The sequence below is a fragment of the Marmota flaviventris genome, chromosome 12, assembly GCF_047511675.1.
Source record: "Marmota flaviventris isolate mMarFla1 chromosome 12, mMarFla1.hap1, whole genome shotgun sequence".
NCBI classification, from domain to species: Eukaryota; Metazoa; Chordata; class Mammalia; order Rodentia; family Sciuridae; genus Marmota; species Marmota flaviventris.
Genome location: NC_092509.1, coordinates 100,707,522 through 100,720,288, shown reverse-complemented (window position 1 = coordinate 100,720,288; position 12,767 = coordinate 100,707,522). Strand labels below are relative to the sequence as shown.

Sequence of the window (12,767 nt, the reverse complement as noted above, 5' to 3'; positions counted from 1 at the left end):
GTAACAAAACTCAGTAAACTATAAATCATAAAAAAAAAGTTTTTCCCAGTATCTTGGGTCAAAAATTCCAAAAGGAGTCCTTCTGATAGACCCAGCCTATGTCACACACTCGTTTCTGAATCAATTAATCAAAAACTCTTAGAAATTTTGAAAGGCCATTTTGAGAACAGCAGCAGAAACTGGTACAGGTGATAGATGCTTACAATAGATGACAAAATTCTCATGTTGAAACCTTAACTACCAATGTAATGGAATTAGGAGATGGAGTCTTTTGGAGACAACTGGGTTCAGATAAGGGTGAGAGGGTGGAAAACCCCCTCATGATGGGATTATATCCTTGTAAATCTAGAATTTGCTCTAATGGAGCCACATAGCAACAAGGTGTCTATCTACAAGACAGGAAGTCGGCCCTCACCAGACACTGGATCTACCAATGCTTTCATCTTAGGCTTCACAGCCTCCAGAACTGTGAGAGATAAATGTTCTTTTGTTCAACTTACCCAATCTATGGTATTTTTGTTAAAGCCGACTGAATTAAGACAATGTTATAATTTGTGGTTGAGTACATAATAATCACTGAAGAATCTGATAGTGCTGGAATGGTCTGGGGATACTAAGTCTCTCAAATCAATAAACTAAAACATACATCACAATCAATTAATAAAACCTAGCAATAAGGAGAACCCAGTCTACCACAAAGCCACACACATCAACAGTGTCTGCTAGGGGATGGGGACAGAGCATGCACACAACCCCTCTGAAAAGTAGGTGTGAAGCTGAAAACTGTGAAGAAAAGCTTTCTGGCATCCCAAACTTCACCCCACACTCAAGACAACATTGGTGAAATGTGAAGCCTCTGGTAGATGAAAGGTGACTACACAGCAATAACAAAATCCAAATTCAGCCCAACTCTTGACCACGCTGACTCAACCTAACAGGAGAGGTGTAATTATTTTCAGGCATCAACACTACTGGACATGCAATCTCCAGTATGAAATATACATAAAACCAAAAACAAACAAATCCAAAAAGCCAAAGCAATCAACAAGTTTCAAGAGAAAATTCCAATGGTAAGCCTACGAGACAAAAAATATGATTAATGTGAGTAGATCTAGTAGAAAAAAATGGCAATATGCATGAAAAACGAATTTCAGCAAAGACATGGAAACTAAAAGGGAAAATAAAATGAAATTGCTAAAACTTTTTTAAACACATGATCTGGGACAAAGCATTCTTTTGATGGGCTCATCAAAACACAAATAAAGAAGCAATAAATATGAAAAGAGGTCAACGGAGATGGTTCAAATTAAAACACTAAGAAAAAAAAAAACAGAGTATCCAAGAGCCACGGGTCAATATCAAATGATTTAGCAAGTATGTAATTGAAGTCATAGGAGAAGAGGATGGATCAAAGAACTATGTATAGAGGTAATAGCTGAACTCTTTTAAAATAACAATAGAAATCAAACCACAAATGTAAGCTCTGAAAATTACAAAAAAGATTTTTAAAAACAAGATTTCCTAACACATACCTTGCTTTTAAACTGCTAAGACCAAAGAAAAAGAGAAAAGTCTCAACCATCTGCAAGCTAAGGACAGAGGACTCAAAAGAAATCAAACCTGTGTACACTTTGATTTCATATTTCTAGGTTCTAGAATTACATGAAAAAGAACTTGTAAAGTTTATACCACCCACTCTGTGGTATTTTGTTATGGAAGCCCTAGCAAATGAATATACCATATACCAAAAATAGAAAAAAAAAATTAAAAGAAAACCCTAGATCACTATCACTCACAAAGAAAAAAAAAAAACTTTTTCAAAAATCCAATAATATATTTTAAATAATGCATACAAATTGGAATGAAAGGAAAAAACTATTTGCAGACAACCCCACTATCTTAGAAAATCCCATCTTCTACCAAAAAACCATTCAAGTGAATTTTAAAATTCACAGGATATAAATAAGGTCAATATACAAAAATAAACTGCATTGCTATATGCTAGCAACAATTAGAAACCAAAATTAAAATAACATTTACAACAGCATCAAAAGCATGAAATACTTAGTGACAAATTTAACAAAATATTTTCTACAAGATTTAGTTCTCTTATGTCTATAACCCATTTCAAGCCAGCTTTTATATATATACACATATATAGGGGTATATATATGTTTGTGTGTGTACGTACACACACACACACACACACACACACACGGTATGTTGTAAAGGCTGAAGGCTTCCCCCACCCTCCCATGGATGTCTGATTATCATATTTAGGACCTCTTTAATTTCAATTTGCAAAACTTGGGTAGTTGAAAGTAAAAGGTGTTGCTCAGAGACATTAATGAAGACCTAATAATAGAAGAAACACACTATGTTTATGAATCAAACAATTCAATATCTTTAAGATGTCAAGTTTTTCTAAATTGAGTAATAGACTGAAAGAAACCCAAATTAAGAGCCTCCATCCTCTTTAATACAAAATGACAAGCAGTGAGCATGCTGGCGCACACCTATAATTCCAGCAATTCTGCAAGGCTGAGGCAGGAGGACAGCAAATTTCAGGCCAGTCTCATCAATTCAGCCAGGACCCTGTCTCAAAATAAAAAGGACTGGGGATGTAGCTCAGTGATAAACCATCCGTGAGTTCAATGCTCCCAGGAAAGAAAGAAAAGAAGGAAGGAAGGAGGAGAGGAGAGAGAGAGAAAGGGAGGGAGAAAACAAACAAACAGACAGGCAATTTTTTTTCTTTATGGTTCTAGGGATCCCATGCAGGACCCTGTGCATGCTAAAGAAGCACTCTATCACTGAGTTATGCCCTCAGCCCTCACAAATAATTTTTAAATATATGTGGAAATGGAAAGAACCTTAATAACCAAAACAATTTTGAAATACAGGAACAAAATTATACTGATTTCAAGATTAATACAGTTATAAAAACAGTATAGTAATGGTGTAGAGAAAAACATATAAACCAATAGAACAGAATACAAATTCCATAAAATTCATACATAAATAGCTAATTTGAAGAGAGGAACTAAGAAACCTTAATGAACAAATTTGGTCTTTTCAACAATTGGTGCTAGGATAATCAGATTCCATGGGTAATGAAAGGAGGTGGATCTCAGCCATAAGAAACGTATAAATCTTCTAGAAGAAAATCTCTGTGACTTCATAATAGACAACAATTTCTTAGCTTAGACATTTAAGAAAAAATCACAAACAATAAAAGAAAAAAAATCAATAAACTAGACTTTTTTTTGGCCCCTGAAGAAAACTAGAAAAAAAATGAAAAAGTAAACAACAGACTGGGAAAAAAATATCACACTACCTAAGACTGACAAGATATGTAACCAGAATCTAAAAACCCTTACAAGTCAAAATAACAAGCAACTTAGGAGAAAAATGGGCAAGAGGTTAGAACAGATGCTTCATAAAAGATATGCAAATAAAAAATAAGTAGTTGACTTATGCTCAACACCATTAGTTATTAAGGTAATGCAAATTATGACAAAACCACCATATATCCACTAGTGATTAAAAATTAAAAGGCTGAAAACACAAAATGTGGGCAAGGATGTAAAACAATTACAATTTTTTTTTTTTTTTTTTTATGTTGCTAGTAGAAAATGCAAAGGGGTACAGCAACTTCAGAAAAACTTTTGCAGTTTCATTCATTCATTCATTCTGCAATACTGGAAGTTGAACCCAGGGGCGCTACTGAGCCACATCTCCAGCCCTTTTTCTATCTTTTATTCTGAGATAATCTCACCAAGCCCTTGAGGTTGGCCTTGAACTTGTAGTCCTTCTGCCTCAGACTCCTGACTGCTGGCACACCTGTGTGCCATGAAGCTGGGAGGGGAGATCAATGATCGATGTCAGGTGCTCTTCCATTCCTCTCTAATTCCTTACAGCTTTAACTGTAGTACACTGAAACTAAGATGGTGCCTGGCAGATGATGAATGTCAAATAAGTATCTGGTGAATGACTGAATGACTAATTTCCTCATTTTTCACATCTACACTACTTTAGAGACCTTTGTGGATACAGGCATGTTCGCTTTCTTTTAGTCAACTGAAAATTGAAATGTGAATGTTCTAAAAACAATAACTAAATACCACAAGCTCCCAATTTGTTTTATTAGCTTCTACTTCAGCATGCAGCACTATTAATTGGGTAAAAAAGCAAACATCTCTTAGATATACTTTAAATTATTTATACATAACAATCACAATTATAGTCCAATTTCAATGAAAAATGAATTCTGAATCCAGAATAATTTAATATAAAAGTAGAAACATGAATAAAAACATCATTTTTCTGCAATAAACAGAAATCTCCTATTTCCAATTTCTAGCCCTATCATAGTTAAAATACCAAATCTGGCCCCCTTCACCCCTGAAGTGAATCGACTTCCCCAGTAATGACTGTGCAAGTCAACTTCCTAGGTCATTAATATTCTAAGTCAATCAACAACTTACTCCAGAGAAAAGACACAAAGCCCTACCAGTTCTTAATCAGCAAAAAGCAATTACTCTCTCGTAATCCTACAAAGAATACCTAAAACAAATGAGAATTTCAAACTCTAAGACTATCCACTCCATCTTTCACTAAACGTGGTAAGCCCCACTACACCAAATATGACTGAATATTACTGTGTATCATTCAAGATGCTAAATATGACAACAAAATATCTCTACCTGAGCATCCCTCAGGCCAGAAGTTTCAGTATACTGTTACACAGCATGCTATAATAAAGATACATGTGACACATGAATATTTAATAAATGTGGATCTCTCCTTCAAGTTATTCAGTTGAAAAGTGGACCTTTCCTGAACTGACTGACTACAGTATCCTCCACACATTGTCAAGTGCCTTTTAAAATAGGACATATTTACACATAGCCAAAATGGGTATTTAAAGACTACTTAAAAACATCCCTACCCATGTTTAGAGCATCATTTACCATATTTACAATAAGCAGATTATGACCAGCAATTCCACCCCACTACTTGTAGCTGAACAAGTATCCCAGACTAGGCGCTTAGTCCGCCAAATAGCCAAAAAATTCAAGACCCAATTTCCGTGCCCAAATTTCTTCTTTTCTCCACCATCATTTATTTGCACCCCCCCCCCATTCCCTAAACTCCCTGCACTTCCTGCCCACCGCACTTAGCGCTCTTCACTTTCACCCCCGCTTCCCCGCCCCTAACCAGACCCTGCACAGCACCAGGGTCCCGGCTCTCCAGAGGCCGCCCCCGCCGGAGCCCCCCAGACCGAGCAGCGGGAACGCACAGTTGAGCGAGGGGGCTGCTCCTCAGACCCACCATACGAAGTCGTTGCTTTTGTCCTCGTAGGAGTTGATGAGCCCGTTGCAGAGGGGCGCGAGCAGAGGACGCTTCCTGCTGCCGCTGCTCAGGCTGGAGCTGCTCCCTCCTACGCCGGCGCTGGGCCTGGCCGCGCAGCTGAGCCGGGACAGGCCCGCGGACACCGCCCCGCCGCCGCTCGCGCCGCCGCTGCCCGACACCGCGGCCGCCACCAGCACAGGCCGCACCGGGCCGCCGAGACCACCCGAGCCCGCGGCCTGCGCTGCCCCGCTGGACCCCAGCGCCGCCGCCGAGGCCGCCACGGAAGGCGGCGACGGGGACGAGGATAAGGACGAGGAGGCGGAAGTCACCGAGGAGGCCGCCGACGAACCGGGGCTCGTCCCCGCGGAGCCCGACCCGGCCTGGCGGCTACCGGACATCGTGACTCCCGCCCCTCCGGCCGGGCGCTCGGAGGCGAGGGACCGCGACCGCGACCCTCAGCCGCGCCCCTCCCCTCAGCTCAGTGCATCCTGAGGACGCGCGCCGGGAGGTGGGGCTGAGGAACAATAAAGTTGGGGGGTCTCAAGGCAACCGCACCACAGCGCCCGACGCGAGGGGGCGGAGGGAACTAATCAGGCAAAGCTACAACCGCTCTCGAGGCCGCCGCCGCGGTCCCCGAAGCAGCCAACCCCGGAGGGCCGTGCGCGCGCGAGCGGCGGAAGGGGCGGGGCGGCGGGTCTCTGCACGCCGCGGGCGGCGTCGGGCGCGCACGGCGGCTGCGTCGGCTGGAGACCCCCTGTTGGGACCTCTTTTCGCCCGTGACGTGCAGGAGGGCCGGCCGATTTAATGGGGCAAAAGAGTTAGAAGAGAGCGGGGTGGATGGCAGGGTAGGGGTTGGTTGGGAGGATCGGGAAGGGGCTCCTGAGGCGACTGCGCACGCGCACCTTGGGCGCCGACGCTCGAGGTTTCCCCGGGTGTCCGCCGGGGGAACGCGGAGTCGCCGTGTCACGCATGCGCGAGAGCGAGCGCGCCGCGTTCCTGAACGCGCCCGGGAGCTGTGGAGAACGCGGTCTCCCGGGACGCGGGCGGTGTGTCCTGTGGGCAGGGCACGACAGGAACTTCCACATCATGAAAGGGAAGCGCTGTGGGCCGGGGACACACGGGCGAAGCCACAATCCCGGAGCAGTTATAAGAGCGTTGGACAGAATCGCCTGCTCCCGGTCCTGCTGGTCCTGGGCGATTCCGCGGCGTCACGGGCAGCAAACCGAGATGTAGTCACTGAAAGGCGTTAAGGTAGCTCAGTCAGAACCCGGCTCAGTGTGGGTCTGTTGTGATTCTAACAGAACCAGGTCACCTCAGTTAATACCACCAGGAAATGCACCGCTTCTGGTAGATTTCCTTTGAGTGTTAAAAACTGATGGCAGATTTTCACTTGCTACTTTGCGAACCCCTAAGATTCTGGGGGACGTAAATTTGAAACAACCGAAGTGGATGATTCTCTGTTTCCTTTTCTTTCCAACTTTATCTTTCCGTGATTCCCACAGGAAATCCCAGATTTAATTCTGTCCTGAGTGCTGGAACTTGTAAGAGGAATTAGGAATAACAACTCCGCGAAAGGCGGCAGAGCCAGGGAGACGCCAGGCGGAAGGCCCATTAGCCTGGACCTGGCCGTTAACCTGACAGCAAACCATTCTGACACTGTCACCCTCCTCTGTGCTTTAGCCTACTCATATCTCCAGATTCTCGGACCTAGCTCAGATTTCTGCTCAGAGTAATGACATAGGAATCAGCTATCAGGTTTCTGAGAATGATCCTTCGTATAAAAATATTGCATTATGGAACCTCGTATAAATTCACTTTCAAGATCCAAACGAAAGTGGGCAGACTTTCCTTGGCAGAGATAGTTGTACTCGTTCTTCTGCTCTAGGGTACTTTGTTCCCATGTATAACATTATAGTTTAGTGTTTTATATATGATTCTCCTCCCAAACCTATCAGCCTCAGCTTTGTATTGAACGCAATCCCTGGCTTATGACAGGTACTTAAACAGTTTACTAAAAGAAAGAATAGAGCTATTGATCATCTTATTTTTTATCTCATTAATGTCTTTCCAACTAAAATGTATGCCCCATGAAAGCAAGGAACATACTTGTTCTCATTGGGCATTCAATAATTATTTGATGTAGGAATGCATAGATAAATAAATTTGCTCAGTATTTTGAACACTTACTAGACATAAGTCTGGACTAGACAAAGAAGAGAAAGAAGTTAACAAAATCTTGTTCCTACATTCAGGAAGCTAACAGGGTAACTGGGGAATTAGAAAAATAAAAGATAATACCAAGGAGCACATGCTTATTTTTTATTACAAAAGGCATAGAATCGCCAGAGGAGCTGGAAAAAGCAAGTTCTGAGGGCCAGCCAAGTTGGTGGGAGAAGGAATCAGGCCTTAAGAAAAAAATATAATTTGGTCAATTAACATCATGAGCCGAGAAAATAAAATGCTTACATCGAGTTCACATATCTGTTTGGTAGAGGTAGAAGTTTATTCCAGAGAAATGTATTCGGGAGCTAGATGGTAAAGAGCCTTGAATCTAGTTTGTAAGGTAGTCTAAACAATTGGGAACAGGCAGTAAGTGAGATAAAAAGTCTTTATTAGATTAAGTTTCAGAAGATGTGGGAGATTAGGGAGCAAAGAGTCTAATTAGGAAAAATTATATCCATTTATGCGTAAGTGTGAAGATTATAGATTAAGGTGATAACAAGGTAAGTTAGGGACTATTCTGAGAAAACAAGTAAAGAACAATAGAATTAAATTACTCCCTGTAAAAGAATCTTTTAGACCCTAGAGGTCATTAACCAGTTCTGCCTTTTTTTATAATTGTCTTCTTTAGTGCTCTACATAATAGCCAATGTATTATATCAAAATGATGGAACACAAAGATAACCCCTGGATAACAACCACATGACAACAGAGTTGGAGACATCTGGTGGATGGTTTAATTTGGGATATCTTGAGTGAGTGTGGGATGAAAAAAAACATTCAAGTAACCATATCCAGATAGAGATTGATAACACAAAGCTCTGTCCCAGGAGAATATTCAATATATGAGAGAAATATTTGGAATATAATAAGGAGATAGTGTATCAATCATCAAGTGTTTTTAAGGACCAATGAGCAATATTAGTCCATTTTGTGTTGCTATGACAAAATACCTGAGGGTACCCATAACATAAACAAAAGAGGTTTATTTTACTCACTATTATAAGGGCTGGAAAGTCCAAAATTGGATAGCTATATTTATTTTGGCCCCTGATAAGGACCTCACTGACCTGATCTCAAAATACTGGAGAAGCAGAAAGGAAAATAGCCCTGTGCAGAAGGGGCCAAGCAGGGGCCAACATGCTCTTGAGAGAACAGCTTGTTCTCACTTTTTAAGACCAGCATAATCGCTTTCCAGCCAGGACCCCCATAACTTAGTTACCTTCTGCTAGACTGCTCCACTTCAATACCACCACACTAGGAAACAAACTTTTAACACAGGAAGTTTGGGGGACACACTCAAACTAAACCATGAACATTTTGCTATACCCACGATTCTCAAACATTGTTCCAGAGAAGGAACATCTAGAAAGTTTGTTAAAAACTGAATATTCATGAGCTTCACCTCCAGAAATTCTGACTCTTTGGACCTGGGGTATGGCTCAGTAATATGCATTTTTACCAGCACCCAGGTGGATCTGATGCAGATAACTAACCCTTTGAAAACACTGATTGATAATGCAGGGAATGTAAATTAAATGTGTGAAATAGTCTATTCCTTCCGAATAGCCTCTTCAGGAGACAAATAGGGCCCAAACAGAGAAGTCTCTTAGGAACAATTCATCAGTTCTTGGTATTACCTCTTTGGGATCTGTCTTCAGTGCAGTCTTAATTGGTAAACTGAAGCTGATGGAATATGATGCAATAGAATTTCCCTTTGTACCAGATAAACATGTAAAGACTGTGTGAAAGTACACAGTCCTTATTAGTTTCTACTGGCAACATCTATTGGGAAAGCAGAAGAAAAAAAGAGGAAGCGTGGCAAAACATGCACACACCAAAAAAAAAAAAAAGAAGAAGAAGAAAAGGAAGTCAGACAACTTAGGAGACATGCAAATAGAAAAAAAGAATATTTTAAAAATGAGAGTAAATATAAGATAAAACTTAAGCCCAAATAGTTAAAAAAAATTACATCATGTTATTAAATATACTAATCCTATGAACCACAAAAATGATCAATGAAAACATGGTCTACTAGTGAAGGAGTTAAGATTGAAATGGAGTTACCAAGAGGATGGAACTTCCTGGGTATATTTCTCAAGTGTCACATATAATATATACATATAAATAATATAGAAAGGTATATATTTATAATATTTTTGGGAGATAAGTCTGCTGGTTTCCATCTTCAGTTGGTCCTACCCTTTGGTAAACAGTCATCCAAAAGGATAAGCTTAAAAAGCTTATCTGCCTGACTCACCTGGAGGGTTTGCTGCCTGTTTACCCAGGTTGCTCTGCTGTCCAACCAAATCTCAAACAATTGCTTTCTGTTTTGTTTTTTAATTTAATGTGGTTGCTATATTGAAACAAATTAGTGATGTGAAATAAACTAAACTTGGTGTTAAAAAGCTAAACTGAAAAAAAATGAGAAAACATTATTTTTTGTGTGTAAATGAACAAAATAGAGATGTTTTTGTGAATCCAATGGTAAAATAATGCATCTGGCAGAAAATAATCCATAATATATTCATAAAACGAAAAGCTCCAATTTACTCATTTAAAAACATGTAGCTGGGCACAGTGGTACATGCCTGTAATCCCAGCAGCTCTGGAGGCTGAGGCAGGGGAATCACAAGTTCAAAACCAGCCTCAGCAATGTCTGGGTACTAAGCAACTCAGTGAGACCCTGACGCTAAAGCAAAATAGGGCTGGAGATCTAGCTCAGTGGTTGAGTGCCCTTCAGTTCAATCCCCAGTACCCACCCCCCAAAAAAAGTAAAAAAAATTAAAACAGACTATAGAGAACTATAATATTGTAAGCTTATTATTTGAAGACAAACCCGTTTTCAAAAATGTCTGTCCTACTGTTTTCACTGTATAGTTTCATCATTTCGCTTTTTATAAAATTACAAGCATTTTTAGAGAAGATAAATAACACTAGTACTCTAATAAATCAGTCACTATATTTTTTTTAAAAGAGAGAGAGAGAGAATTTCAATATTTATTTTTTAGTTTTCAGCGGACACAACATCTTTGTTTGTATGTGGTGCTGAGGATCAAACCTGGGCCACACGCATGCCAGGCAAGCACGCTACCGCTTGAGCCACATCCCCAGCCCACTCACCATATTTTTAAAAATTAATTTTCCTTTTTACTTACTTTGCATGTTGCTGCTAGCAATTTTAGTCAAGGCAGTTGCAAAATATAGCTGAAACTAATCAGAAGTATTGTAGCAATAAAGGATAATAGGCAGAGCTGTATGAATGTGAGCACAAGTTACTTAATAGAGCTAGTCAGCTGTAAAAAAAATCCCATATTAGGAAAAGTCAACATTAACTGAAAAAACATTTTCTTGTTTTCTATACAGTGAACATGTACATATTTTATGAACATGTAAGAAGGTTTGGATCCACTTAAAGATTATAAGCCAAAAGGTGCTATCATGACGTGGTATCAAAGGAAGAGAAAAAAAAAATCACCCCCATTAAGACAGAGGCAAATGACATCGTTGGTCTTTTGTTCCATGGGTTCAACCACCTTTGGACAGAATGTAACCTGAGTGATCTGGAAAAAAATCTAGAACAAGAATCAAGAAATGTTTAAAACGGTATGTTATTGATTGTAATTTGCATTAAGAAACCTTCCTAAATCATAAGAGATATTTTTCTACCTAGACCCCTGAGAATTTAGGTGAAGTTTCTAGGAAATCCCACTGTAATAGTTCCACTAGTCTCTATATCACTTCTGAAGTTAATCTTTATACTGTGTATTTTGGGCTTAATATAAAATAGTCAAGAAGAGACAACAAAATGAAATGATGAAGCCTAGGGTCAGTTCTGTGTGGAAAAGGAAGTGTTCATTATAAACTAACTCTAGTTCCCAGCATAAATCTTATACTATTTGTACTTTATTGGTGTGTTCATGTTTAGTCATGTCAAAAAGATTGTTTTTTTTTTTTTAGTTATAGGTGGAAACAATGTCTTTATTTTATATTTATATGGTGCTGAGGATCAAACCCAGTGCCTCAGACATGCTAGGCGATTGCCCTACCTCTGAGCCACAATCCCAGCCCAAGATTGTTTCTTTACATGAGCAATTTGTAAGTTTGATGGTAGGAAACCCACCTGGTGGTAGAGAGAGATGATGTACAGATTTGTTTAAGGATAGGCATGGTTATCAGAGAGAATGAGTTTGAGTATGTTGAGGCCTACACAGATTGCCTTCCAACCCAGTGCCCCTGGACTCATGCCCACGTCCTTGGGGAAAAAAGATTGAAAAAAAAAAGGCTTATATAATTGAGTTATGTAAAAATTGGGGCTGCTAAAGTAGCACTAAATTGTGAAACTGGATTTTAAAAAAAGACCTAGGATGAAAAATGGAAAAAATTTGAACATAACAATGGTAGTTAGATTTATGTCAGCTTAAAAGAGAAATAGTTTCAATAGTTAAACTTTGAAGGTAATGTCATCTAAAACAATCATTCTTCTGATGATATTTTTCCTTCTATTTTCTGATTCATGTAATTCTTATATTCTTAATTTGCTTTATTCAGATACAAGTATTTCTTTCCCAAATCATCAGTTCTCCCATACAGAGCCTGAGCATCTCTCATTAAACCAGTTCAACAGCATTTGCACTAACTAATTTGTAGTGAGATAATAGAAACTGATATTATCTCATTTTCAGTTTGAAAAAAATTAGGTCAGAGCAATAAAGCTGGTGGTTAACATCTTGGCACTCCACCTTCTGTACAGTGGCTGAGGATTGCTGAATCTGACTCTTCTCTTTTCAACTGATACAGGTGTGTATCCTAATTTTGAATCAATTGAAGCAAAGTTACAAATAATATACCAGTTTTCCTTTGTGATATCATACTATATGACTCTCAAACACTTGGTTTGTACCAAGATATAACTAGATGTGGGTAATACTTGTGATGAAAGTACAAGTTGAATTCTATACGGAAGATCTAATGAAGTGTTGCCATCTACTGCAGTACCAATTACAACATGTTATTTTTCTACTGTTGGCATAACAAATTATCACAGATTTAATATCTTAAAACAACAGAGTTTAGCCTTTGCTGGTTTCTCTGTCAGAGTCTCATATGACTGAAATCAGAGGGTAGCAAGGCTGTATTACTCTATACGTTCTAGGGGATAATCTGCCTCAAGATTCATTCAGAGTATTGGATTT

The 12,767-nt window shown here is 39.8% G+C and overlaps 1 protein-coding gene and 1 long non-coding RNA gene across 8 annotated transcripts in view; one reads left to right on the top strand and one right to left on the bottom strand.

The window, feature by feature from the left end:
* Positions 1 to 6,017, bottom strand: part of Cop1 (COP1 E3 ubiquitin ligase) — a 169,878-nt gene extending 163,861 nt beyond the window's left edge. For 6 of the 7 annotated variants that reach the window (XM_027934924.2, XM_071600288.1, XM_027934926.3 and 3 more), the window contains exon 1: positions 5,332 to 6,017. In XM_027934924.2, coding sequence (XP_027790725.1) covers positions 5,332 to 5,750 — 419 coding nt within the window. In that variant the 5' untranslated portion in view covers positions 5,751 to 6,017. Of the gene's footprint in view, positions 1 to 5,299 lie in introns of all 7 variants that reach the window. The other variant, XM_027934928.2, reaches the window with a different exon arrangement.
* Positions 6,018 to 6,376: 359 nt separating this feature from the next.
* LOC139707846 (uncharacterized) lies at positions 6,377 to 12,343 on the top strand. Its single transcript, XR_011709271.1, has 3 exons — positions 6,377 to 6,603; positions 10,939 to 11,178; positions 12,258 to 12,343. It is a non-coding gene; the product is annotated as an uncharacterized lncRNA (long non-coding RNA).
* Positions 12,344 to 12,767: the final 424 nt, after the last annotated feature.